Source organism: Oncorhynchus masou, chromosome 8, assembly GCF_036934945.1.
Source record: "Oncorhynchus masou masou isolate Uvic2021 chromosome 8, UVic_Omas_1.1, whole genome shotgun sequence".
Taxonomy (NCBI): Eukaryota; Metazoa; Chordata; class Actinopteri; order Salmoniformes; family Salmonidae; genus Oncorhynchus; species Oncorhynchus masou.
In genome coordinates this window covers 31,599,117-31,625,784 of record NC_088219.1, presented here as the reverse complement: position 1 = coordinate 31,625,784, position 26,668 = coordinate 31,599,117, and the positions used below count along the sequence as shown (strand labels likewise).

General features: G+C 44.0%; 1 protein-coding gene across 2 annotated transcripts in view; it reads left to right on the top strand.

The window, feature by feature from the left end:
• LOC135544526 (electrogenic sodium bicarbonate cotransporter 1-like) overlaps positions 1–26,668 on the top strand; it is an 83,302-nt gene that overhangs the window by 12,005 nt on the left and 44,629 nt on the right. For both annotated transcript variants that reach the window (XM_064972201.1, XM_064972202.1), the window contains exons 2-6: positions 9,912–9,985; positions 12,074–12,250; positions 19,225–19,360; positions 22,941–23,101; positions 23,246–23,428. In XM_064972201.1, the coding sequence (XP_064828273.1) occupies positions 9,912–9,985; positions 12,074–12,250; positions 19,225–19,360; positions 22,941–23,101; positions 23,246–23,428 (731 nt within the window). The remainder of the gene's footprint in view (positions 1–9,911; positions 9,986–12,073; positions 12,251–19,224; positions 19,361–22,940; positions 23,102–23,245; positions 23,429–26,668) is intronic.

The window sequence follows — 26,668 nt, the reverse complement described above, 5'->3', positions numbered from 1 at the left end:
ATCCTGACTAGTCTCCCAGTCCCTGCTGCTGAAAAACATCCCCACAGCATGATGCTGCCACCACCATGCTTCACCGTAGGTATGGTGCCAGGTTTCCTCCAGACGTGATGCTTGGCATTAAGGCCAAAGAGTTCAATCTTGGTTTCATCAGACCAGAGAATTTTGTTTCTCATGGTCGGAGAGTCTTTAGGTGCCTTTTGACAAACTGCAATCGGGCTTCATGTGCCTTTTACTGAGGAGTGGCTTCTGACTGGCCAATGCTGCAGGAAATGTTTTGGTTCCCTTCCCCAGATCTGTTCCTCGTCACAATTCTGTCTCGGAGCTCTACGGACAATTCCTTCAACCTCATGGCTTGGTTTTTGCTCTGACATGCACTGTCAACTGTTGGAGCTTATGTAGACAGGTGTGTGTGCCTTTCCAAATCATATAAAATCAATTCAATTTCCCAGAGGTGGACTCCAATGAAGTTGTAGAAACATCTCAAAGATGATCAATGGGAACAGGATGCACCTGAGCTCAATTTCGAGTCTCATAACAAGGGGTTTGAATACTTACTGTATGTAAAGAAGGTATTTCTGTTTTTCAAAAAAACCTGTTTTCGCTTTGTCATTAGGGGGTACTGTGTTTAGATTGCTGCAGATTTTTAAAAATGTAATCAATTTTAGAATAAGGCTGTAACGTAACAATATTTGTAAAAAGTCAAGGGGTCTGAATACTTTCCGAAGGCACTGTATATAGAGTTCTCCTCTGTATCTGTGGCAGCACTGGCAGTGCCATTGAGGCTATTTCTATTTTAACGTTGCATGCGCCATGCTATACCAAATGACCTAAAGAGGATCACTATGTGGGTAGGGGACACTTCAGGAAACGGTGTAGAATATTGATATGCATAGCCAGCAGGGGGGCTCCAACCCTTCAAGAGCCCAAAAATTTATATATTTTTGGCCAAAACAAATGTGTCTATAATGTGCAATAATGTACTGTACCCTACTGTGCTGTACTGTACTCGAGTTTACTCGACATTTTGAAGAAAGGACCCATGGACTCTTGATCTAGTTGTTTTGGTCTTGAGACTGCTCAAGACCACATACATTTTGTCTTTCACTTGTCACAGTCTCAACTCTTTGGGTCTGGATCTTGGGATCAACATCCTCGTATAAACATTGGTCTTGGCTCCTGGATATTTACAAACCCGAGGCAACCCAATTTGATGAAGACATTGCTCTCTCATCATTGGCTGATCACTCCCAACCCTAATCAATCCCCACCCAGTTGACTACTTTTAAATGGTGGAAGTTATAAGTTGCAACTTGTGTAGCTGTGGCAATATAATACAAACATAATACCTTACACTTTATAACATTTACATTTAAGTCATTTAGCAGACGCTCTTATCCAGAGCGACTTACAAATTGGTGAATTCACCTTCTGACATCCAGTGGAACAGCCACTTTACAATAGTGCATCTAAGTCATTAAGGAGGGGGGGGTGAGAAGGATTACTTATCCTATCCTAGGTATTCCTTGAAGAGGTGGGGTTTCAGGTGTCTCCGGAAGGTGGTGATTGACTCCGCTGTCCTGGCGTCGTGAGGGAGTTTGTTCCACCATTGGGGGGCCAGAGCAGCGAACAGTTTTGACTGGGCTGAGCGGGAACTGTACTTCCTCAATGGTAGGGAGGCGAGCAGGCCAGAGGAGGATGAACGCAGTGCCCTTGCTTGGGTGTAGGGCCTGATCAGAGCCTGGAGGTACTGCGGTGCCGTTCCCCTCACAGCTCCGTAGGCAAGCACCATGGTCTTGTAGCGGATGCGAGCTTCAACTGGAAGCCAGTGGAGAGAGCGGAGGAGCGGGGTGACGTGAGAGAACTTGGGAAGGTTGAACACCAGACGGGCTGCGGCGTTCTGGATGAGTTGTAGGGGTTTAATGGCACAGGCAGGGAGCCCAGCCAACAGCGAGTTGCAGTAATCCAGACGGGAGATGACAAGTGCCTGGATTAGGACCTGCGCCGCTTCCTGGGTGAGGCAGGGTCGTACTCTGCGGATGTTGTAGAGCATGAACCTACAGGAACGGGCCACCGCCATGATGTTGGTTGAGAACGACAGGGTGTTGTCCAGGATCACGCCAAGGTTCTTAGCGCTCTGGGAGGAGGACACAATGGAGTTGTCAACCGTGATGGCGAGATCATGGAACGGGCAGTCCTTCCCCGGGAGGAAGAGCAGCTCCGTCTTGCCGAGGTTCAGCTTGAGGTGGTGATCCGTCATCCACACTGATATGTCTGCCAGACATGCAGAGATGCGATTCGCCACCTGGTCATCAGAAGGGGGAAAGGAGAAGATTAATTGTGTGTCGTCTGCATAGCAATGATAGGAGAGACCATGTGAGGTTATGACAGAGCCAAGTGACTTGGTGTATAGCGAGAATAGGAGAGGGCCTAGAACAGAGCCCTGGGGGACACCAGTGGTGAGAGCGCGTGGCGAGGAGACAGATTCTCGCCACGCCACCTGGTAGGAGCGACCTGTCAGGTAGGACGCAATCCAAGCGAGGGCCGCGCCGGAGATGCCCAACTCGGAGAGGGTGGAGAGGAGGATCTGATGGTTCACAGTATCGAAGGCAGCCGATAGGTCTAGAAGGATGAGAGCAGAGGAGAGAGAGTTAGCTTTAGCAGTGCGGAGCGCCTCCGTGATGCAGAGAAGAGCAGTCTCAGTTGAATGACTAGTCTTGAAACCTGACTGATTTGGATCAAGAAGGTCATTCTGAGAGAGATAGAGGGAGAGCTGGCCAAGGACGGCACGTTCAAGAGTTTTGGAGAGGAAAGAAAGAAGGGATACTGGTCTGTAGTTGTTGACATCGGAGGGATCGAGTGTAGGTTTCTTCAGAAGGGGTGCAACTCTCGCTCTCTTGAAGACGGAAGGGACGTAGCCAGCGGTCAGGGATGAGTTGATGAGCGAGGTGAGGTAAGGGAGAAGGTCCCCGGAAATGGTCTGGAGGAGAGAGGAGGGGATAGGGTCGAGCGGGCAGGTTGTTGGGCGGCCGGCCGTCACAAGAAGCGAGATTTCATCTGGAGAGAGAGGGGAGAAAGAGGTCAGAGCACAGGGTAGGGCAGTGTGAGCAGAACCAGCGGTGTCGTTTGACTTAGCAAACGAGGATCGGATGTCGTCGACCTTCTTTTCAAAATGGTTGACGAAGTCATCTGCAGAGAGGGAGGAGGGGGGGAGGGGGAGGAGGATTCAGAAGGGAGGAGAAGGTGGCAAAGAGCTTCCTAGGGTTAGAGGCAGATGCTTGGAATTTAGAGTGGTAGAAAGTGGCTTTAGCAGCAGAGACAGAGGAGGAAAATGTAGAGAGGAGGGAGTGAAAGGATGCCAGGTCCGCAGGGAGCGGGTTTTCCTCCATTTCCGCTCGGCTGCCCGGAGCTCTGTTCTGTGAGCTCGCAATGAGTCATCGAGCCACGGAGCGGGAGGGGAGGACCGAGCCGGCCTGGAGGATAGGGGACATAGAGAGTCAAAGGATGCAGAAAGGGAAGAGAGGAGGGTTGAGGAGGCAGAGTCAGGAGAAAGGTTGGAGAAGGTATGAGCAGAGGGAAGAGATGAAAGGATGGAAGAGGAAAGAGTAGCGGGGAGAGAGAGCGAAGGTTGGGACGGCGCGATACCATCCGAGTAGGGGCAGTGTGGGAAGTGTTGGATGAGAGCGAGAGGGAAAAGGATACAAGGTAGTGGTCGGAGACTTGGAGGGGAGTTGCAGTGAGGTTAGTGGAAGAACAGCATCTAGTAAAGATGAGGTCGAGCGTATTGCCTGCCTTGTGAGTAGGGGGAAGGTGAGAGGGTGAGGTCAAAAGAGGAGAGGAGTGGAAAGAAGGAGGCAGAGAGGAATGAGTCAAAGGTAGACGTGGGGAGGTTAAAGTCGCCCAGGACTGTGAGAGGTGAGCCGTCCTCAGGAAAGGAGCTTATCAAGGCATCAAGCTCATTGATGAACTCTCCGAGGGAACCTGGAGGGCGATAAATGATAAGAATGTTAAGCTTGAAAGGGCTGGTAACTGTGACAGCATGGAATTCAAAGGAGGCGATAGATAGATGGGTAAGGGGAGAGAGAGAGAATGACCACTTGGGAGAGATGAGGATCCCGGTGCCACCACCCCGCTGACCAGAAGCTCTCGGGGTGTGCGAGAACACGTGGGTGGACGAAGAGAGAGCAGTAGGAGTAGCAGTGTTATCTGTGGTGATCCATGTTTCCGTCAGTGCCAGGAAGTCGAGGGACTGGAGGGAGGCATAGGCTGAGATGAACTCTGCCTTGTTGGCCGCAGATCGGCAGTTCCAGAGGCTACCGGAGACCAGGAACTCCACGTGGGTCGTGCGCGCTGGGACCACCAGATTAGGGTGGCCGCGGCCACGCGGTGTGGAGCGTTTGTATGGTCTGTGCAGAGAGGAGAGAACAGGGATAGATAGACACATAGTTAACAGGGTACAGAAGAGGCTACGCTAATGCAAAGGAGATTGGAATGACAAGTGGACTACACGTCTCGAATGTTCAGAAAGTTAAGCTTACGTAGCAAGAATCTTATTGACTAAAATGATTGAAATGAAACAGTACTGCTGGAGTAGGCTAGCTGGTAGTGGCTGCGATGTTGACACTACACTAATCAAGTCTTCGAGTGTAATAGTTTCTACAGTGCTGCTATTCGGGGCTAGCTGGCTAGCTAGCAAGGTTGATTGCGTTCCGTTACTTAAAAGAACGACAATAGCTGGCTGGCTAACCTAGAAAATCGCTCTAGGCTACACAATTGTCTTAGATACAAAGACGGCTATGTATCTAGCTAGCTACGATCAAACAAAACAAACCGTTGTACTGTAATAGTTACTACGGTGCTGCTATTCAAACAGTAGAAGAACGACAATAGCTGGCCAGCTAACCTAGAAAGCAAACCTAGAAAATCGCTCTAGACTACACAATTGTCTTAGATACAAAGACGGCTATGTAGCTGGCTAGCTACGATCAAACAAATCAAACCGTTGTACTGTAATGAAGTGAAATGAAAATGTGATACTACCTGTGGAACGACGCGGAATGTTGACCGGGTAGTTGGAGTTCAATTCGGTAGAGGTTGGCTAGCTGTTGGCTAGCTAGCTAGCAGCATTTCCTACGTTAAGGACGACAAATAGCTGGCTAGCTAACCTCGGTAAATTAAGATAATCACTCTAAGTCTACACACTCTAAACTGCACAATTATCTTGGATACGAAGACAACTATGTAGCTAGCTGACACTACGCTAATCGAGTCGTTCAGTTGAGTGTAATAGTTACTACAGTGCTAGTGGACAGTGGATGTTAGCTAGCTGCTTAGCTGCTTAGCTAGCTGCTTAGCTAGCTGCTGGGCAGATACGTTAGGACGACGAAATACGATAATTATGCAATTGTCGTTGATACAAGGACGGCTATGTAGCTGGCTAAGAAGAAATTGCTAAAGATTAGACAAATCAAACCGTTGTACTATAACGAAATGTAATGAAAAGTTATAAAAAGTTATACTACCTGCGGACCGAAGTGTAGATGCGGCCGCTCGCTCCAACCGGAAGTAACATTAGGAGGATTACTTACACAGGCATAAATGCACACAGAACTAGAAAAGAAGACAGCTAAATGTTTGTGAGGGACAGCTGTAGCTATAAGTGACCATTGCCTTTGGTGATTGAGCTGGAAACTGATGGAGAGAATTGTGTGCAGACTCTCCCACCGGGGTGACCTCACACCCCAGCTCGTGTCTGAGGGAGCAGGGAGTTCTTCACAATGTGGAAATATTTGACTATCTCCTTCCTGCTCCTCTCCCTGTGGTGTGCCGTCTTGTTCTGACTGAGACTGGCTCTCCATGTGGTCTGAACATCTGGTCTCTAAAGTCACCTAAGCTGGCTGGTCTCTGCTGGACTGGAGGAGCCACATTCCTAGCCCTCCCTGCTCCTGGAAGAGCTGGCTGGCTGGGGGATCAGGGGAGATTTTGTAAGCCATGTAGCCCCAGAAAGTGATCCGACTCTGGGACAGGGAACTGAACATGAGCCCTTACTTCCTCATACACCAGATACCTACCTGTCCCGCAGCAGGCTTTTAGCACAGACTATTTTGTTCTCTCTACTACGACTGGCACGTTTGAAGCAGGTGCATGGTCATTGTCAGGCGTACGACTAAAGGCAAAATACACAATTAGTCCTACATACAGGGCGGCAGGGTAGCCTAGTGGTTAGAGCGTTACTAGTAACCGAAAGGTTGCAAGTACGAATCCCCGAGCTGACAAGGTACAAATCTGTCGTTCTGCCCCTGAACAGGCAGTTAACCCACTGTTCCTAGGCCGTCATTGAAAATAAGAATTTGTTCTTTAACTGACTTGCCTAGTAAAATAAAAAAAATAAAAAAAATACCAGTAGTATTCCTAGTACATAGGAAACATATTAGCATGGACACCGATAAAGGACAGGACATGCATGCATGCACATGCTCAAATCATTTAACACTGTGTAACAAGTGTTTGGAAATCCTGCTCAGGAAATGCAAATCATTACTTTTCCAGCCTGGGAGATCGGAGCACACATGCTGGTATGAGCAGTGCCACACACTCTCTCTTAGACACCGTGTTGTGCTGGTCAGTCATGGGAACGTGAAAGAGCATCTGACCAATGCAATGGAGTCGCATTGTGTCTCGAGACCTGAAGAGTTACTATCCAACAACGAGAACATAGAACTTTGCTCTATTACGTGATGTTCCAGAGTCCATGCCAGGTTCAGTGACGTCCCATGAAAAAGATGAGCAATAGAGACTGAATGGGAGGAGTAATGATGTTCTATCTCTCCATTGTAGTAGCAGGATCCTCTGCCCTCTGGCACACTGTTTGACAGGTCTGAATAATAAAGGAAATAATTAGTTAGTCTGACAATGCACAACTGTGTGTGTGTGTGTGTTATACAGTAGAAGTGGTGGTTAGCTATAGCAAGAGTACGCCATTGAATGAACAGCAGCAGATTTTACTCTTTCTATTCCTACTACGCACTTGTTGCCCCTAGAATTAACAAATAAGCATAAAACACGTTTTGAGACCCTTTACACGGCATCTAATGAGTCTTTCTACCATTTACTTGTTTATCAATCTGCTCGTGTTCTTTTTTTTTTCTCTGCACGCATTTGGATACACAATAGACGGTAGGTGGTGTGATCATACTATACATTTCACAACGGAGCTCATAACAGTCTTGATGTAAATAAACACTGAGCCTTTGATCTAGTAACTTGTCGCTTAGTGCAGGTAGCTGCAGTAAAGAAGCTTTGTGTGTGTATTTGTGTAACACGTGTTGTAGGTCTATTCCCCTGTTCAACTAGTAAAGCTTGGCTAATCCCGACAGCCAGGGCAGATCATTGTAAGAAGCCAGCTGGAGGGGTAAGGCATGTGTGTCTGTGTCACCCTCATAACCACAGGAGTCTCTGCTCAGAGGAGCCTCTGATGTTAGGTTAATGACACACATCCTGCTCTCACTGCTACAGACTCACTATTGATCTCATAATAGAATAATAAATAATCATAATGATAATAATGTATATGCTATTTAACGGATGCTTTTATCCAAAGTGACTTAGTCATGCATGCATATATGTATATATATATATACGAATGGGTGGTGTTTCCCAACCCTGTCCTCAAGACACCCTGACACTGACTTTTCTTACCTATTCCAGTACTAGCACAACTGATTCAGGTCAACTAGTCAACTTATCAGCAAGCCCTTGATAAGTTGGATCAGGCGGACTCGTGTTGGAAATTAACAAATGTGGAGTGGCTGCTGGTGGTCATGAGGATGGGTTTGGGAAAAAGTGATGTTGCTAGTGGTCTATTCCTCTTGTTCTACAAGTGTTCTAGTTATATTCCCCTGTTCTACAAGTGTTCTAGTTATATTCCCCTGTTCTACAAGTGTTCTAGTTATATTCCCCTGTTCTACAAGTGTTCTAGTTATATTCCCCTGTTCTACAAGTGTTCTAGTTATATTTCCCTGTTCTACAAGTGTTCTAGTTATATTCCCCTGTTCGACAAGTGTTCTAGTTATATTTCCCTGTTCTACAAGTGTTCTAGTTATATTTCCCTGTTCTACAAGTGTTCTAGGTCGATTCCCCTGTTCTACAAGTGTTCTAGGTCGATTCCCCTGTTCTACAAGTGTTCTAGGTCGATTCCCCTGTTCTACTAGTGTTCTAGTTATATTCCCCTGCTCTACAAAATGTTCTAGGTTTATTCCCCTGCTCTACAAAGTGTTCTAGATATTTTCCCCTGCTCTACAAAGTGTTCTAGATATATTCCCCTGCTCTACAAAGTGTTCTAGATATTTTCCCCTGCTCTACAAAGTGTTCTAGATATTTTCCCCTGCTCTACAAAGTGTTCTAGATATTTTCCCCTGCTCTACAAAGTGTTCTAGTTATATTCCCCTGTTCGACAAGTGTTATAGTTATTTTCCCCTGTTCGACAAGTGTTCTAGGTCGATTCCCCTGTTCTACTAGTGTTCTAGTTATATTCCCCTTTTCTACAAGTGTCTAGTTATATTCCCCTGTTCGACAAGTGTTCTAGTTATATTCCCCTGTTCGACAAGTGTTATAGTTATATTCCCCTGCTCTACAAAGTGTTCTAGATATTTTCCCCTGCTCTACAAAGTCTTCTAGATATTTTCCCCTGCTCTGAGTGTTCTAGATATTTTCCCCTGCTCTGAGTGTTCTAGATATTTTCCCCTGCTCTGAGTGTTCTAGTTATATTCCCCTTTTCTACAAGTGTCTAGTTATATTCCCCTGTTCGACAAGTGTTATAGTTATATTCCCCTGTTCGACAAGTGTTATAGTTATATTCCCCTGCTCTACAAAGTGTTCTAGGTTTATTCCCCTGCTCTACAAAGTGTTCTAGATATTTTCCCCTGCTCTGAGTGTTCTAGGTTTATTCCCCTGCTCTACAAAGTGTTCTAGATATTTTCCCCTGCTCTACGAGTGTTCTAGTTATATTCCCCTGTTCTACGAGTGTTCTAGTTATATTCCCCTTTTCGACAAGTGTCTAGTTATATTCCCCTGTTCGACAAGTGTTCTAGTTATATTCCCCTGTTCGACAAGTGTTCTAGTTATATTCCCCTGTTCGACAAGTGTTCTAGTTATATTCCCCTGTTCGACAAGTGTTCTAGTTATATTCCCCTGTTCGACAAGTGTTATAGTTATATTCCCCTGCTCTACAAAGTGTTCTAGGTTTATTCCCCTGCTCTACAAAGTGTTCTAGATATTTTCCCCTGCTCTACAAAGTGTTCTAGATATTTCCCCTGCTCTACGAGTGTTCTAGGTATTTTCTCCTGCTCTACGAGTGTTCTAGGTTTCTTCCCCTGCTCTACGAGTGTTCTAGGTTTCTTCCCCTGCTCTACGAGTGTTCTAGGTTTCTTCCCCTGCTCTACGAGTGTTCTAGGTTTCTTCCCCTGCTCTACGAGTGTTCTAGGTTTCTTCCCCTGCTCTACGAGTGTTCTAGGTTTCTTCCCCTGCTCTACGAGTGTTCTAGGTGTCTTCCCCTGCTCTACGAGTGTTCTAGGTTTCTTCCCCTGCTCTACGAGTGTTCTAGGTTTCTTCCCCTGCTCTACGAGTGTTCTAGGTTTCTTCCCCTGCTCTACGAGTGTTCTAGGTTTCTTCCCCTGCTCTACGAGTGTTCTAGTTCTTTCCCCTGTTGTACGAGTGTTCTAGTTCTTTCCCCTGCTCTACGAGTGTTCTAGGTCAATTCCCCTGTTCTACGAGTGTTCTAGGCTTATTCCCCTGCTCTACGAGTGTTCTAGGTTTATTCCCCTGCTCTACTAGTGTTCTAGATCGATTCCCCTGCTCTACGAGGGTTCTAGATCTATTCCCCTGTTCTCACAGTGTTCCTGTTGTTGTTCCTGCAGGGTGGAGGATGAGGCGGTGTTGGACAGAGGTGCGTCCTTCGTCAAGCATGTCTGTGATGAGGAGGAAGTGGAAGGTTAGAGCACTGAGCTTCTGACGTCTATGATGGCTGGCTAACAATGTTATTATATAATGTCTCCTTCTCTCATGCCTCTCAACCACCAGCTCCACGAGTCTACCCCGTTTATTTCTCCCTTCTCTCCCTTCCTCGCTCTTCCTCTCTCCATCACTTCTCCCACCCCTTTCCCTCCTGCGCCATCCTTTTTTGCCAGCTGTCAATCTCCACTACCCTATTTCGTAGTACTCTCTCTCCAGGTCTGTGTTTTCTATTGGTTCTCTATTGTTGTGGTTTTCCCACTAATATCAGGATGACGTATAGGAGGGATTAATATTGAAGATAAAGATGTGGAGCGCATAACACAGGTTTATCAAGCCATGTAATGCCTGCCCTACTCCCCACATGAAGATGTTTACTCCTTTAATCTCCCCAATGGCCAGCACACACACACACAAGTTTTCACAAACGCATACATTCTTACAAATTTTGACACAGACAGACAGACAATCATGCCACAGTTTAAGCTATGATAGGCAGTGTGTACACAGCCATATCTGCCAGCTATCTCACCTTTCTGTGAGATTGTGTCTTAGAATTTCCCCCAGTTCAAAGAAACTCCAAAACCAGAGTTCACCTCACATGGAGTCACACAGTGAAAATAATCAACAGCCAGAAAGCCACAGTCAAACTGAATGTGAAATCACTCAAAGCCACATTACTCAGTCACGACCAACCTTATGTTTGAATGGATTTCGCCTTTTGGTGGATGACCCCTGGTTGATCTCAACTTCGCTCTTTTTTTATACCTCCCAAGACAGCCTGTCCTGCCATGTAGTCAGTGCTCTGATTTTAAGTGACCTTTGTAAAGACTAGTTTATAATATAATATTCATAATACTACTTTCAGATAAGATGAAAATATATAAGCAACATTTTAAAAAGCAGCCTGTAAAATGTCTTCACTTGACTCCCTAAATCCACTGTGAATGCTACATATAGGCATGTTAGAATGTAGCATGTTAGAATGTAGCATGTTAGAATGTAGCATGTTAGAATGTAGCATGTTAGAATGTTAGCATGTGTGTGAGATCACACTAGGGCAATTCTTTCCAACCCTGTTCTTGGAGAGCTACCATTCAGTTTTCACTCCAAACCTAATCACCCCTAATCTGATTTGAATAATTAGCTGGTTGATAAGACGAGGGTAGCTCTCCAGGAACAGGGCTGGAGACCCCTTCACTAGGGAGTGAGGTGTAAGTTCTGTTTTGTATAGATTACCTATGCCAACCAAATCAAATGTTATTTGTCACATGCGCCAAATAAAGAGGTGGAGGTAGACCTTACAGTGCAATGCTTACTTACAAGCCCTAACCTAAACAACAAACCTAACAACCAAAACATTTTTTTTTTAAGTACCGGTACAGAGTCAATGTGCTGGGGCACTGGTTAGTCGAGGTAATTGTGGTAATATGTACATGTCGGCAGAGTTGTTAAACTGACTATGCATAGATAATAACAGAGGGTAACCAATACCTATATTAGTGTACATTGGGATCGTGTATACAATCCTAAAGAACTTTGACCAGGCTGGGATACAGAAATCTGTGTGCTGGAGCATCTGGCTCTGTGGGACTGTTTCTTTCTCTCTCTGAAATGACTTCCTGGAGATGTTTAGCAGTTTCCTGTCAGAGCTGCTGCACGGGAAGTGGTTGAAATTTATTTACATCCCCAGCATGTGTCAGGATGAAGACAGATCCCAGTCGGATTGGCCCAGGGGAAACAGCTTGACGAACAAAGGTTGTTTTGTCAGATAACTTTTGTTTGGTAACAGCCTAATTCATACCTAAAGGCAGGTAGCCATATCGATCAGTAGGCATACATCTATATGTATTCTTTGACAGCCAACTCTCCCCCTGTCTAATCTAATCCATCACTGTCTATCCCACAGTTTTACTTACCCAACTGATCCTCATTGATTTTGTGCATTTCTTCCGTTTGATGCGGATTATCAACATGGCAGGATTAATGTTATTTCCTTGGCATAGTAATCGTAGTCCTCCTAATCTGACCTGCGTCCTTTGCATTGTGTCCCCTCTCCCTCCCTCAGGTCACCACACTGTGTACATCGGCGTACACGTGCCCAAGAGCTACCAGCGGAGGCGGCGCCACCGACGCAAGTCCAGCCACAAGGAGAGGAAGGAGAGGCCGGTGGAGAACGTAGATGGGGACAAAACGGACGGAGAGAATGCTGATGAGGCAGCGCCCAACATCCTCAAACCTCTCAGTGAGTTATGACAGGAGAGACTACACTACCCAGCGTGCATCTCCACTAGTAAAAACAAGGAGTGAATAGATCTATGGATCCTTCAACTGTTAGGTTCTAAATAAACAGAGTAAAAAAACTCAGACGCTTAATCGAGCTCAAACCAAGTTTATTCACCCACTGGGTCATACAGCTGCATAAGACAATTAATATATTCACACAATCACTGATAATTAACCCTTTCTCATATGCTGAGCCCCTCCTTACAGATCTGAACAGCCAATACACCTCTGTTGCTATCCAGAAGATTAGTGCTATATATATATATATATATATTCTTCCCCAATACATCTAACCTGACCTCTGCCCAAATTCCTCACTCCTCTCCAACTCACGGCTGTCATGGTGACTTGTACCAGACTGTTTCTCTTCTCCTCCCATAGGATCCCTAATGGCTAACAATAACATATCCTGACATAATGTAAATGTTATACATTACCGTCTCTTCCTCAGTGAAATTAATAAGTAGGGTGGCAGGGTAGCCTAGTGGTTAGAGCATTGGACTAGTAACCGAAAGGTTGCAATATCTAATCCCCGAGCTGACAAGGTAAAAATCTGTCGTTCTTCCCCTGAACAAGGCAGTTAACCCACTGGGCCGTCATTGAAAATAAGAATTTGTTATTAACTGACTTTCCTAGTTTATTTAAAGGTAAAATATAAGTATTTCTCATTATTTCAGAGGTTAAGAAATCAGAACCCATCACAACCAATATAGGGAATAATCAACCAACCAGTTCATGTTTCACTCATGAATATCCTGATAACCATTTAATTAGATAGATTTGGTAGATCTCTGTCAGCCTTGGGATACCTTACAGTATGTTGACATTAGAAAACTGTTCATCGACAGCATCGCTGACTGAGAAACCATTACCTAATTCCCCTGGCCTAGTATTGCCTAGTAACACATCATTGTTAACCAAACCTCACTACATCAGTATTCACAGATGTGTTACTTTTAGCTGTTGGTTCACACTAGACCACTCAACAAATAAATCCAAGTGGAGTTGTTTTTATGCTAAGAATGCTATTTCCATACTGCAGGCTTAAACCAGAGAATAAATGGGCAGGACGCTTGTCCTAAATGTAAACTAACACAGAAGCTCATGATAGACTCGTGCCATACCTTCTGTCTGTGATAACTCCGTTGGTGTCACGTCAAATAGAGACGTGTCAAAACCATAATAATCCAAACCACCACAAGCAACTTTCACACATTCAGGGTTTCTCTTGACCAGCGTGTTGATAGCCCTTAATGTTGGTTTTATTACTTCGGGGCTCAAAGTTGATGGCCTAACAGCAGTAAAGAGTATATCCCCCTGCAGAAATACAGCGGCAAGCAGCAGTAGCAGTATGTCCAGTTGATTGAAAAGAGGGGACAGAAGGAGATTAATTCTCCTCTGTTTGGGTCACTGATGGAGTTTAGATCTGGTTGAAAGATCCTGCTGACCCCATGGACGTGACCATCAGTACACACACTTGAAAGGGAAGCAAAGCGGAGGTAGACAAGAGATCAGAGTTATGGTCTTGTGTAACTTTGACGGACAGAATAAACGGTCACACTTAATGTGGATAGTTCGGGTTTTCCATCTGTAGATGCTCCACAGATGGTCATAAAATCAACAAACTGTCTGTTGAAAAGCAACTGCTTGCTAAGGTTAGGGTTAGGTATATATGGAACGGTATTGAAAACAACATATAGCTACTCCCACCATCCACCACTGATCCATAGAGATACTCTTGATTGAAATGTGTGCTCCATGGTATCTTATCTCTCAGTCTGTGTCTGTCCTTAATTTGCCCTGTAACATTTCTATGTTGTATGATCCACACAGAGCTATGCACACAAATAAAAACCAAGCATTAGCAGCTGTTTATGAAGTTCTTATCTCTGCTCGGATGCATTGGAACAGAACCAGACGGACTCAGGGATGGGGGACTCTTTTGGCTGTGACAAGGCACCCAGCCAGCCAGACAGCCAGTACCTGTAGTGTGTACTTAACCATAATCCCCTCTCTGTTTGGCTGTCTGTCTGACTCTACAAGTAGTGTACACTTTTCCATAAACCACCCTCTCTGTCTGTCTGCAAAATGATGTTGCTGTAAACAGCTCTTTGTGGTTGAATGAGAGGGTAACTACAGGGAATACTATCACACGTTCTTGAACCCCACGAACCATAAATACCCTGACACACTGTATTGACGATGAACTTAGCTATTGCCAATTACGCCAAGTGTCAGTACACTGAAGAGGATTATATCATTGACACACATTGCCTTTACCTGGTCCTGTTCTTGGTCTATAGCGGGATATTGAGAAGGGTGTGGTCATGTCACCAACCCTGGTTAGCTACTAGGGATGTGCATCTTTCCCTTTCAAGACGATTCAATACGTATCTTGATACATGGGCTCCGATACGATGCAGGAACGATACTGTTTAAAAAACAAGGTGAACCCCGAAAGCCAGATGGAGATGGGTAAATTAGACGTGCATTTGGTCTTTATATTACTGTAGCATAAACTATGCCCCAGCAAATGTAAGCCTACCTGTCACAAGAAAAAAAGTTACCATGATGAGATGAGGGGTTGACATGCATTGTGAAGTGTGCTCCGTACTGAGATGGGCAGTCTGTCCCCACCCTGAGCGTTGATTCGTCATTCAGAGGCCGTAGAGAAGCCAGATTTAGACACCACATATAATTTAACAGTTCCATTTCACGCCATCCTGTTCTTCTAAATCATTTATTATATTTGACTGGTTTCACACATGTATTTATCCCAGGAAAAGGGAGAGGTTTTGAGCGATAAATCCCAGTAACCAGGTTCCCGCCACACAACCTTAGTATGGGCAACGTGCCATCGCATCACAACACACGCAGACACCTATCCTACAAGTCTACAGCACAAAAATGTTAACTTTGAGGATTTTCCGAACACTGTTTTGCCCTCTGGCTAATTCCCCTTAATCCTGTTGATTTTGGCAAACAGTGTGAAGCCGTCCACCTGAGAATTGTGTGCAACAGCAACAAAGCCCCGTTTTTTTTTATTGATAACACCAGTTGGTAGATTTAGGAGTTGAATGGCATAATGTTCTGTACGGCGTTAACAAACACTCCGTTGTAAAAGTCAGGCCCTAAAAGTCAGACAGAAGGGCACACACACGTATGCGCGCTAGCACGCATGTACACACACACACACACACACACGCGCTGCAGACATCAGAGGGACAAAAGGTTGCCTTAAGGCCGCGTGCGTGCGTGCGTGCGTGCGTGTTTGTTTGTTTGTTCGTTTTGTTTAGGGGAGCTGATATGCTCTCGTCTAGTGAAAATTTCCCTTATGTCTGTATGGTCTATGTCAGGGAGTCTTAACAGTCTGGTGTACCATATACAGGACTGAAAATCTAACTCTGTATTCCCCTTGTCTTGTCAGACATGTGATATTTATTTACACTCTGTGATTTATTCCCTCTTTGTTTATTTTGAGCAGTTATGCAGTATGACTTTATGTGAGCATCTCCGAATGGAACAGGACAAAGTTGTCCTAGAAATGAAATCAATATAATAAACTGCAACAAAGGAAAACTGTATTTATAGAGCACAAAGTGATTAGCCATGGATTAAAAGCTTACTTAAAAAAAAACTTTACCACGGCAAATTATTTCACAATTATTTTGTGAACTATGTAAAGCAGCTCTTAAAGGGGCAATCCGAAGCTGAAACAATAACACTGGGGCATCCCCACCCCTGTTTTGGTAAAAAGCTGAGGGATGTGATTGGAGAAATGTAAGCACTCTCAAATTCATGAACAGAGCTAGGGATGCAAGGACTGAGCATCTATGATATCAAAATGATAGTTTTAACTGTGTTTTGAGGCTAGACAGTGGTTTGTGACATTTACTTTATTTCTAAACATTGGCGTAAACAAGATTCTATTTTGTGTTCTAATGGTGTACGACAGTTGAAGCTCATGGGGCATTTATCAATGGGAAGATATCATTAATTAATCAGTCAAAAAATGGATGTTGCAACTGCAGATTGACCCCTTTAAGCCCTCTTTGGTGTGTGAGAGTGTTTCTTATGTGTCAGTTAGTCTTTGGAGCTTATTAATGGCTTCCGTAGGAAACTCTCGTCCTTCAGAAATAGCCTGGTGATTGACATCTTCACATCCTCTTTGTGACATCGACTCTACAGGAGTTGCACAATCTTTCCCTGTCCTATTCATAGAAGTGACAGCAGATGTCAATACAACTCTTATCTATTCTCACAAATCTACTTGTGACGAAATGCCTCTCGGGTGTCAGCTTATCGGCTTCTCCAACTTAAAAAAATAAAATAAAAAGATGTTCTCTGTGTTGCATTTTACGGCCTTTCTTAACGCTATCCCGGGTTAACCCAAAACTACGCGTAACAGACGAGTGAATCTCCATGAGAGATTTAAAAATGATATGACTCATTAGTCACACACACCGGGTGCCAAGTAGTCATAACCCCTTTTCTTAGAAGGAAGTCATTTCCTGAAACTCACACGCACACAGAACATTTCTGTCAGTCTATCAGGTGTGTGATTGCCTTCCCTTACACTAAGCATTCCATCAGCTCTGGCTTAGTGAGTGTCTCATTCTGGAAGCCCTGCTCCCAGGAAGTAGGGAGATCTGTAGCGAGGTCAGAGGAGAGTGAGCTAAGCATACACATGTATTTACTGTAACATTTATTTACGGGTCATGCACATGTTGTGACTGGTATTTTATTTCTGTCTGAATTCCCGTCTTTATATAATGAGTTATGATGTGATGACGTACAGATGGGAGCTGCCAGTGAGCACACTACAACATGCCCGCCAATAGTAGTGATCAGTAATATTACTGACACAGGCCTACCTCAGACCAGGGGGTTTAAAGTTATCCGTCACGGCGACAGATTTCCGTCATATGGGTGACATGAGAGGTTTTGTGTAAGAATGATTGATTATTTTGGGTGAACACCCCCCCCCCCCCCCCCACTCCAGGACACACTTGAATGTCTAAAACTACTGTAGATAAAGTACAGTGGGGCAAAAAAAGTATTTAGTAAGCCACCAATTGTGCAAGTTCTCCCACTTAAAAAGAGGAGAGAGGCCTGTAATTTTCATCATAGGTACCGTTCAACTATGACAGACAAAATGAGAAAAAATATCCAGAAAATCCCATTGAGGATTTTTATTGAATTTATTTGCAAATTATGGTGGAAAATAAGTATTTGGTCAATAACAAAAGTTTATCTCAATACTTTGTTATATACCCTTTGTTGGCAATGACAGAGGTCAAACGTTTTCTGTAAATCTTCACAAGGTTTTCACACACTGTTGCTGGTATTTTGGTCCATTCCTCCATGCAGATCTCCTCTAGAGCAGTGATGTTTTGGGGCTGTTGCTGGGCAACACGGACTTTCAACTCCCTCCAAAGATCTTCTATGGGATTGAGATTTGGAGACTGGCAAGGCCACTCCAGGACCTTGAAATGCTTCTTACGAAGCCACTCCTTCGTTGCCCAGGCTGTGTGTTTGGGATCATTGTCATGCTGAAAGACCCAGCCACGTTTCATCTTCAATGCCCTTGCTGATGGAAGGAGGTTTTCACTCAATCTCACGATACATGGCCCAATTCATTCTTCCTTTACATGGATCAGTCGTCCTTGTCCCTTTGCAGAAAAACAGCCCCAAAGCATGATGTTTCCACCCCCATGCTTCACAGTAGGTATGGTCTTCTTTGGATGCAACTCATCATTCTTTGTCCTCCAAACACGACGAGTTGAGTTTTTACCAAAAAGTTCTATTTTGGTTTCATCTGACCAAATGACATTCTCCCAATCTTCTTCTGGATCATCCAAATGCTCTCTAGCAAACTTCAGACAGGCCTGGACATGTACTGGCTTAAGCAGGGGGACACATCTGGCACTGCAGGATTTGAGTCCCTGGCGGCGTAGTGTGTTACTGATGGTAGGCTTTGTTACCTTGGTCCCAGCTCTCTGCAGGTCATTCACTAGGTCCCCCCGTGTGGTTCTGGGATTTTTGCTCACAGTTCTTGTGATCATTTTGACCCCACGGGGTGAGATCTTGCATGGAGCCCCAGATCGAGGGAGATTATCAGTGGTCTTGTATGTCTTCCATTTCCTAATAATTGCTCCCACAGTTGATTTCTTCAAACCAAGCTGCTTACCTATTGCAGATTCAGTCTTCCCAGCCTGGTGCAGGTCTACAGTGTTGTTTCAGGTGTCCTTTGACAGCTCTTTGGTCTTGGCCATAGTGGAGTTTGGAGTGTGACTGTTTGAGGTTGTGGACAGGTATCTTTTATACTGATAACAAGTTCAAACAGGTGCCATTAATACAAGTAACGAGTGGAGGACAGAGCCTCTTAAAGAAGAAGTTACAGGACTGTGAGAGCCAGAAATCTTGCTTGTTTGTAGGTGACCAAATACTTATTTTCCACCATTATTTGCAAATAAATAAATAAAAAATCCTACAATGTGATTTTCTGGATTTTTTTTTTCATTTTGTCTGTCATAGTTGAAGTGTACCTATGATGAAAATTACAGGCCTCTCATCTTTTTAAGTGGGAGAACTTGCACAATTGGTGGCTGACTAAATACTTTTTTGCCCCACTGTATGTAGAAATGAAAATCGACCTTTTGTACAGTATTTTCAAATAACTGTCCTTTTTCTTGCCCGAAATTGATTGTGACAAATGAATCGGTGATAAAACAATCTGTGCAACTCTAAATTTCAAAATTTCAATATGGCCCTTCAATATGACTTATATTTCAGTCATGAGATTTTGTTGTTGTTGCTTTAACCACTGAGCCTCAGACCCTCCTGTGATCTTTCCCTCTTCTTTGCTCCCTCTCTTTCTCTCTCCACCTTCTCTCTCGCTCTCTCGCTCTTTTCCTCCCCATCCCCTTCCAGTCTCCGCAGCAGCAGAGAGGATCAGGTTCATCCTGGGTGAGGAGGATGACGGACCCCCGCCCCCTCAGCTCTTCACTGAGTTGGACGAACTGCTGGCCGTCGATGGACAGGAGATGGAGTGGAAGGAGACAGCCAGGTGAGCGGTCATCTATACACATGCATATGGTGTACAATACACACACACACTGACTCTTTCCTTTAGTTGGAGAGTTGGTCAGTAAGTCACTCATGCGCGTCAGTTCAAATGTCATGGCTTTACACGTTTAACACCCAGCTGTGGTATATTGCAGTATCGGGTATGTGTATAGATGTAGGGGAGTGTTCGTGTGTGTACATGAATTAGGGCTGGGAATTGCCAGGGACCTCACGATACTATATTAACACTATTATTAACACAATTCCATACTGCGCTTGTATTGCAATTTGATGTTAGGAAGGTGTTCTTGATGTTTTGTACACTCAGTCTATGTCTGCTGCAGAGAGAGCACAAGAAAATTAGTTTTCATCAGTCATGAAAATAAAAATGCAGAAAATATTTTGGCTCACTTTTGAAGATGGAGAACAAGCTATAGGAAGACAAATTGTTTTAGTGCAGGTACAGCTGACTAGTGCTAACACTCCACAACAAATTATATATTTTTGTATTATTTTGTATTTTTTTAGTGATACTTGGAGTCAAAGCATCAATATATTGTCGTCCAAAATAATATTGCGATATGTAACGGTATACATCCCCCCATCACTAACATGAATTCCTGCACAGGAGAATAGTGTGTCCTCCAGTGAACTCCTTGCCCACTCTTATCTGGATGAACAACACTGCACTGTCCCCTTCGCGAACCCAGAACACAACCTCAGTTACCTACCATGTGATCTTCTTTCTGGACAGGCGGCTTTCTGACAGCGCCTCAGTGTTGATTTCGGATACATTATGCCTTTTACAGATGTAGGATTTCAATTGGATCACTCTTTTGCTGCTGTCATTTTTCTGCAAAGCAGGAAATGCAAACTTGTAGTGTATTTGTGTTTTAAAAAGGCTTCTAAAGTTGGTCATTTCCACTTTGACATTTCAGACTTGATTTGCCCTAATGGAACATGTCAAACCCTACAAAAATGTCCATTAATTATAATAATTCACATTTTCTGTTGCTGCAGGATTCTTTTCCTCAACTGTGCAAACTGGCTCAAATTAAGATCCTACATATGTAGATGATTTAAGATTACATGGACGGACGGGGGAGGGGGGATCTGATCCAACATCAGTATTAGTACTCTGATGCGCTTAATACATATAAAGTTTTGACCCTAAGGGCCCTGGTCAAAAGTAGTGCACTAAATAGGGAATAGAGTGCCACTTAGGAAAACAAGCACAGTAATGAAATACGTCAGTCGTTTTTACTAGCAGCAGTGAGTTCCTGGTTGGCTCAAAGTGGCAGACGGACGGACGGAGACAGTAATAGCATTGCAGGTGGAAGACAATGGACATTATCTTTAGGGAAACAAATGTCTGCTTTATACACCTCTGAGTTTCAGTAGTAGGCTTATCTATTATCATACAGCCACACACTGATACTCACACCCTATCATTTTCTCGCCCCCACCTTCTCTCTCTCTCTCTCTCTCTTGCCCCCACCCTCTCTCTCTCTCTCTCTCTCTGTTTCCTCCCTTTCTTTCTCACCTTACCACTCACTGACAGAGACATGTACACACATACTGAAAGATACGTGCTCCTTTACCCATTCACTTAAAACCTCCAATAAACCCCTGCTGTAATACTTGAATTGAGAGTGCCTTGAGTGTCTTAGCCCTAGTTTAAAACACTGCTCTATTGCCACTCTGAACAGAAAAAAATGCCACTCTTTGGAAGAGCGTGGGTAGAGTGCCGTCTGAAACAGTGCGCCTCGTCGGACATCTGACAATAGTTCGGCAGCCTCTGCCTCTCTTTTGGTGCGGTGCAGGTGAAGCACGCCTCTGTTTCATGCAGCGAGCCAGAGCAGTTCTTCGACTGTCGGGAGAAATGGTCATGCATATTAATAATAATGCAAATAAAGGTTGCTTTCTACCACACCCACAACGGAAGCACAGTCATGGTCTCAGATTTTCAGGTGAGGCTAAGGCTCATGGTTGGCATCGTTTTTGGTGTTCTTTGAAACCAGAAAAGACGGTAAAAACATGACTTCTCAACACAGCGGTTGAAACAGTCATAACCGATGAGCAATACATCAGCGTACAAATTGAATGTCTACGTTGCACAGTAGGCATAATATCACTATCTCTAACAGATCTCATGGTTTATTTTAGGGATGAGGAGACTCTTCCTGATTCCTTAGTAAGACGGGAGTTATGAAATCTGAAGACACGTTACATTAACTGGGACATTAAACCAATCATATTCACAGTTTCAAACATTAACTTCAGCAATGCACGCACAGGTGTGTGAATCATCTTTATTTGTATTTTTAGTGCAATAAACTTGGTTTCTTTAAAACAAGAGGTCGGTGTTATGCTTGAATTTGACACAAAACCAACAAGGAAGTCTGCAGCGGTTGTATGAAACCCATCAGTATGTCAAGCAAAGCTCTCAACCATGCCAGCCCACTCTTAATTTCTATTCAGTTCGCCTCGCCATATGTTCGGTGTCTGAATTGTGCGTTTGAAGATTTCAGTCCACCCCCAAACTCCCTGTGGGTTCCAGCCCCCCCCCTTCCCTCATCCTTGCCTCCCCATTAGAGGGAAAGTAAATCCCTAAGGCTGTAAGTGTCCCAGGGGTCCCCTACCTTTCCCACCCTCCCTCCCTCCCCTCCGGGGCCCTGAATGGAGGTGAGTCAGGGGGACCGAGGTTAGATGAGGCCCGGTGGAGCATGAGTTATGACCATAGGGACACTCTATCCTCCTAGGAAACCCCATCCCCTCACCCTGTCCTGGACCAGGTGAATAGCTCTTTGTTATGGAGAAATGTGAAGAATTCTAAAGGGATGAACCTCTCCCCCTCAAGGTTCTGACTGCCACAGAGGGTGTGTGTGGTCATTGTCTTAGTTCAGAGGCTGTTATTTTAAGATTCTTTGATGTGTACGGTTACAGTGGTTCTACCTTTAAAAGTTTTGGAGCTTACGCCGCAACCTTTTGTGGTAAATGGTGACAGATTGTGGTAAATTGTGCCATTCTGGCAACAATGGCTGCCACTTAAATGACGTGCCATAGAATTCTGAGGCACCCCGCAAACTGTGCTGCACTGTCGGAACTTTTCAAGGAAGAACCACGACTTGGCAATGGAAAGAACCACGTTCAGCATGTAAATGTATAGTTTTTGTATTGGGTCGTCCCGCATCCCCTGCTATTTTCCGTGAACAGTGATGAAAGCATGACATAGAGGGGTTGTTTTGTAACAAAAAAAAAGAACTGTCCTTGTCTCCTTTTGTCTTCGGCCCGTTTTTGGCTGTGAAATGATATGAAAGGCTTTGTTGGGATGTTTTTATTGCTCTCCTCTACTGGCCTTTACTGTGAGGTAACTTACCTTGCAGAACCTGCACCTCTGTAATGATTAAGGATTTTTTAAATCAAACTTAACCAAGGTTATTCCCTTTCCTTCTGTTTGTCTCTGTATCTATTTATTTCTGGGTCTCTCTCCCTCTCCCTCTCCCTCTCCCTCTCTCTCTCTCTCTCTCTCTCTCTCTCTCTCACCCTCTCTTTCTCTGTCTTAATCTATTTCTCTCTAGGTGGATAAAATTTGAGGAGAAGGTGGAAAAGGGAGGCGAGCGTTGGAGTAAGCCCCACGTGGCCACCCTGTCCCTTCACAGTCTGTTTGAGCTGAAGACCTGTATCGAGAAAGGCACCATCCTGCTGGACCTGGAGGCCTCCACTCTACCACAGGTGGTTGGTAAGACAACTACACTTCACATAAGCCCCGGCACATCACTGCACCAGACAGGCAAAATCATCAGTCAGTGTGTCTGACTGTACAGTGCTTTTACAATTGGGACATTGCAAAACCCTCTGCCCCCCCCCCCCACCCCTCCCTCAGAGTTGATCACTGACAGCCAGATCGAGATTGGTCAGCTGAAGGCCGAGCTGAAGGATCAAGTCATGTACACGTTGCTACGAAAACATCGTCACCAGACCAAGAAGTCCAACCTGCGCTCTCTTGCCGACATCGGCAAGACGGTGTCCAGTGCAAGCAGGCTGTTTTCCAACCAAGACCAGAACGGTAATGCAGAGGCCAGTTTGTTGCAGTCTTTATTTTTTTGTACTTACCTCCTCCTACCTACCTTATTCCAATCACATCTACAATGATAAATGTTTTACCTCTGGTGGACTTTAACACTACACCATATCCTATAGAATTGATGTATGATCAACATTATGGGCCATCATTTGATTGCATTAAATATGTTATAGGTACATACAGTTGAATTCACAAGTTTACATACACCTTAGCCAAATCCATTTAAACTCAGCTTTTCACAATTTCTGACATTAAAATCCTAGTAAAAAAGTCAGGATCACCACTTTATTTTAAGAATGTGAAATGTCAGAATAATAGTAGAGAAAATTATTTATTTAAGCTATTATTTCTTTCATCACATTCACAGTGGGTCAGAAGTTTACATACACTCAATTAGTATTTGGTAGCATTGCCTTCGGGTAGCCTTTCACAAGCTTCCCACAAAAGGTTGGGTTAATTTTGGCCCATTCCTCTTGACAGAACTGGTGTAACTGAGTCAGGTTTGTAGGCCTCCTTGCTTGCAAACACTTTTTCCGTTCCTCCCACAACATTTCCATAGGATTGAGGTCAGGGCTTTGTGATGTCCACTCCAACACCTTGACTTTGTTGTCCTTAAACCATTTTGCCACAACTTTGGAAGTATGCTTGGGGTCATTGTCCATTTGGAAGACCCATTTGCGTCCAAGCTTTAACTTCCTGACTGATGTCTTGAGATATTGCTTCAATATATTCACATAATTTTCCTCCCTCATGCTGGCATCTATTTTGTGAAGTGCATCAGTCCCTACTGCAGCAAAGCACCCCCACAACATGATGCTGCCACCCCCGTGCTACACGGTTGGGATGGTGTTCTTTGGCTTGCAAGCCTCCCCTTTCTCCTCCAAACATAATGATGGTCATAATGGCCAAACAGTTATTTTTTGTTTCATCAAACCAGAGGACATTTCTCCAAATAGTATGATCTTTGTCCCCATGTGCAGTTGCAAACAGTAGTCTGGCTTTTTTATGACGGTTTTGGAGCAGTGGCTTCTTCCTTGCTGAGCGGCCTTTCATGTTTTGTCGATATAGGACTCGTTTTACTGTGGATATAGATACTTTTGTACCAGTTTCCTCCAGCATATTCACAAGGTCCTTTGCTGTTGTTCTGGGATTGATTTGCACTTTTCACACCAAAGTACATTCATTTCTAGGAGACAGAAAGCGTCTCCTTCCTGAGCGGTATGACAGCTGCGTGGTCCCATGGTGTTTATACTTGCATACTATTGTTTGTACAGATGAACGTGGTACCTTCAGCCATATGGAAATTGCTCCCAAGGATGAACCAGACTTGTGGAGGTCTACTATTTTTTTCTGAGGTCTTGTCGGATTTCTTTTGATTTTCCCATGATGTCAAGCAAATAGGCACTACCCCCAATTGACTCAAATTATGTCAATTAGCCTATCAGAAGCTTCTAAAGCCATGACATCATTTTCTGGAATTTTCCAAGCTGTTTATAGGCACAGTCAACGTAGCATATGTTAACTTCTGACCCACTGGAATTGTGATACAGTGAATTATAAGTGAATTAATCTGTCTGTGAACAATTGTTGGAAAAATTACTTGTCGTGCACAAAGTAGATGTCCTAACCGACTTGCCAAAACAATAGATTGTTAACAAGAAATTTGTGGAGTTTTTGAAAAACAAGATTTAATGACTCCAACCAATGTGTATGTTAACTTCCGACTTCAGCTGTATATCTTGGTGGCTATAGACTGAACTATTAACCATGTGAATGTGCCTGGCAAGATTATTGTAACCCTGAGTGTTGATGCTTGTTTTTTTTTCTTCTAAATACTACTATCTCCGAAATGGATTCAGACTTTACAGCATCTGATTTAATTATTTATCAAAACCGGAACTGCTTGGATAGCCACTCACAGTAATATGGTACTACACTTTGAAGTGTGTGAGATTGTTCTTGTTCTCTCTAACCTCGCTCTTTACTCTCCTGAGCAGACTAACATTCTCTACACTGGCTTTGTATGAAAAGTCTAATAGGTTCTTGTCTTTTCTCTTCTTTTCACTTCTTTCCTTTCCCTTTCCCTGTCTCCCTTCCTTCACTCATTTACGCTCTCTCTGGATTCTCTGTCTGCACTAAAGCACGCAGTCCCCATGAACACCCCCAGCCCTTCCCCCACTCTCACCCCCAGTCCCAGTCCCAATTTGTGCCTTATGCAACCCCGCTCGGCTCTGAGGAACCGATAGAGGAGGTCCAAAGGAGCTCCAGCATGCAGTACATCAGTAAGTCAGGTTATAATGCATTTATTACACATGGGATACCTTATTACGTCAGGTTATAACACATATGGCACAAGACTTGCCTGTGTAAGTTAGGCTATAATACATTATAACCAGTGGTTGGAACCAAAGGTACTTTCCTATTGTTTCATTCTAAACGGAACCACTTTTATAAAAAAATTTGTTCCACTGTTCCGACTAGCAAAATAAAGTTCTGAACTTGAAGCGCTGGGCAGCTTGTTAGGTGGATAACAAGCTTGTTTGTGCTGAGCGGTACCAGCGTTAAAAACACGTCTTACCTTTTTGTAGTTATTAAATCCAATGTGAAATGTAATAACTATGCCTATAGTGTCCTTAAAAAAAAGTGAATTAATAAAAAATCTCTCATCTAAATCAAGTTTATAACGTCAGTACAGTAGCCATTCTTCAGATGTGGGGATGGGCAGGTAGCTTAAACACACACAGGCAAAGATTATCAGCTTGCTGGCAGCCACTGGAATAAGTTTTGATTTACAGAGTGAGGGCTTTGCATGGGCGCTTTTGTTGCGTTTTGTTATTGGACTAGGAAAAAATGCCTGTAACGTAAAATTAATATTATTAACTGGCTTCCATGCTTTTAAAATAACGGTTCTGTTCCGGAACAGTATGGATAACTTTCGTTCCTTACAAAATGTCATTATTTTCCGGTTTTCAGTTCTGTTCCCTGAACCGATTTCAACCCCTGATTATAACATTATAGTGCATTATAACATACCCTTGTGTGGGATACTTTTGTAAGTCGGGTTACAAAAAAATACAACACTCTAAAACATGAACATTTTTCAGTAAGTCAGGTTATAATGCATTACAACACCCTAGTGTGGGATACCTGTGTAAGTCAGGTTATACTAGTTATATAACATTAGTCTATAACAGGTCATAACACATACCTTGACAATAGTGT